The sequence below is a fragment of the Acomys russatus genome, chromosome 6 (assembly GCF_903995435.1).
Source record: "Acomys russatus chromosome 6, mAcoRus1.1, whole genome shotgun sequence".
Lineage (NCBI taxonomy): Eukaryota > Metazoa > Chordata > Mammalia > Rodentia > Muridae > Acomys > Acomys russatus.
Window position 1 is genome coordinate 47232727 of NC_067142.1, and position 2595 is coordinate 47235321.

Genomic DNA, 2595 nt, shown 5'->3' on the forward strand with positions numbered 1-2595 from the left:
GATAACCTCGGACTTTTAATTCAATATTCAGCAGACAGAACACTATATAACTAGCATCTGAATTTATGCTAAAATGAAATTAAAATTGTGCTTAGATGAACGTGTGTGTGTGTGTGTGTGTGTGTGTGTGTGTGTGTGTGTGTGTGAAAATCCAGCTGTTTTTGCTTAATCAGTTAGGGGCTTGTTATTTGATCCCCTGACTCTGTGAAGTGTTTAGAAGGGGTTGAGGGGGAAGGCATGCATTGTAAAGACCAGAGACACATTTCTGGGTGGTTAGGGTCCTGCCTTAAACTCTGCTGGAGATTATCTCCTTAGCTTCCCAAGCCTTCATGCTCATTGGCTATGGCAGTTGCTCCAGTCTTACCAGTGCAGGATGGGTGGAGAGCCCTGCTCACTGCCCCCATAGACTCATCACCAGTTTCTAGCTTTATAGACTCACCGGCTTACTGAATCTCGTGTAGGCAGTGGTTGGATTTAAAAAAAGAAAGAAAGAAAGACTAGACATTCAGTATTGACCTGTAGTTCTAGATTCAACTTTCTTGATTTTTAGCTATGACGACACAGGAAGAACTCAGGTGGATACTGAGGCTGCTGAAGAAGGTTGGGATTTACTTGGAACGTGGAAGGCATCTGTCTTCACTTCTCCACCAGATTATCTTTATTAGGTAAAATACAAGGAGAGCTTTTCTGATGGCTGACGCGTCCGTCCGTGGTAGCATCGCCGGAGACTCCCCATCGCCCTGCCGTAGTCATGTTGAAGTCGGAGTTTCCCAAGGAGCCAGAACAGCTGCGGAAGCTCTTCATTGGAGGACTGAGCTTCGAAACAACCGACGAGAGCCTGAGGAGCCATTTTGAGCAATGGGGGACACTCACCGATTACGTGGTAATGAGAGATCCAAACACCAAGAGATCCAGGGGCTTCGGGTTTGTCACCTACGCCACGGTGGAGGAAGTGGATGCCACCATGAATGCAAGACCACACAAGGTGAATGGAAGAGTTGTGGAACCCAAGAGAGCTGTGTCAAGAGAAGATTCTCAGAGACCAGGTGCCCACTTAACTGTGAAGAAGATCTTTGTTGGTGGTATTAAAGAAGACGTTGAAGAACATCTCCTACAAGACTACTTTGAGCAGTATGGGAAAATTGAAGTGATCGAAATCATGACTGACAGAGGCAGTGGCAAAAAGAGGGGCTTTGCTTTTGTCACCTTTGATGACCATGACTCTGTGGATAAGATTGTTATTCAAAAATATCATACTGTGAATGGCCACAACTGTGAAGTAAGAAAAGCCCTATCAAAGCAAGAGATGGCTAGTGCCTCGTCCAGCCAGAGAGGTCGGAGTGGCTCTGGAAACTTTGGTGGTTGTCGAGGAGGTGGTTTTGGTGGCAATGACAATTTTGGCCGAGGAGGAAACTTCAGTGGTCGTGGTGGCTTTGGTGGCAGCCGTGGTAGTGGTGGCTATGGTGGCAGCAGGGATGGCTATAGTGGATTTGGCAATTTTGGAGGTGGTGGAAGGTACAATGACTTTGGCAATTACAACAATCAGTCTTCAAATTTTGGACCAATGAAGGGAGGAAACTTTGGAGGCAGGAGCTCTGGTCCTTATGGTGGTGGAGGCCAGTACTTTGCTAAACCACGGAACCAAGGTGGCTATGGAGGTTCCAGCAGCAGCAGCAGCTATGGCAGCGGCAGGAGGTTCTAAATTACATACATGGCATCCAGGAAACAAAGCTTAGCAGGAGAGAGGAGAGCCAGAGAAGTGACAGGGAAGCTACAGGTTACAACAGATTTGTGAACTCAGCCAAGCACAGTGGTGGCAGGGCCTAGCTGCTACAAAGAAGACATGTTTTAGACAATACTCATGTGTATGGGCAAAAAGAACTCCAGGACTGTATTTGTGACTAACTGTATAACAGGTTATTTTAGTTTCTGTTCTGTGGAAAGTGTAAAGCATTCCAACAAAGGGATTTACTGTAGACCTTTTTTCACCCATGCTGTTGATTGCTAAATGTAATAGTCTGATCATGACGCTGAATAAATGTGTCTTTTTTTTTTAAATACAAGGAGATATTTGTTTGGTTGTGTATAAATGAAAGCTCATTTCCTTAGGTGTTACCTGACTACTAGATTAGAATTGATATATTAGTTTAACTAAGTCAATCAAGATTGGTCTTAGCTACGGCTTAAAGAAAAATAAAATCAATTCATTTCAAAGAATGGCGTTGTATGTATATTATGTTCATAGAAATTTATTTAAAGTAGATCACATTCCCCATAAGACATTTTATAGATTGTTTGGAAGACGAAATAAGGACCCGTCACATTCTTGTTCTACTTGGATGACCAGGCAGCTCACACACATGGTCCGGGATCTGCCTGCTCCTCTTGGTGTGGAAGCTGGACATCATTAGCACCCAAGGCTTCTTGGTTTCTATCCCAGGACCAAGCGCAGCTTTAGCTTGATGGTGAAGAATAGCTTCTGCTTCTGCAGGCTATTGTCAGTAATGAAATTAGAGGCTGGGAGGCTGTAGGATGCCGACACTCTAATCCACTATAATCGCTCCGCTCTAATCCACAGCTATCTCTCCTCCCTAA

At 44.5% G+C, this 2595-nt stretch overlaps 1 protein-coding gene across 1 annotated transcript; it reads left to right on the top strand.

Annotated features, from left to right (window-relative positions):
• The first annotated feature begins 716 nt into the window (after positions 1-716).
• Positions 717-1979, top strand: LOC127190510 (heterogeneous nuclear ribonucleoprotein A1-like). The gene has a single exon (XM_051147546.1). The coding sequence runs from the start codon at positions 752-754 to the stop codon at positions 1700-1702; it is 951 nt and encodes a 316-aa protein (XP_051003503.1). The 5' UTR covers positions 717-751; the 3' UTR covers positions 1703-1979.
• Positions 1980-2595: the final 616 nt, after the last annotated feature.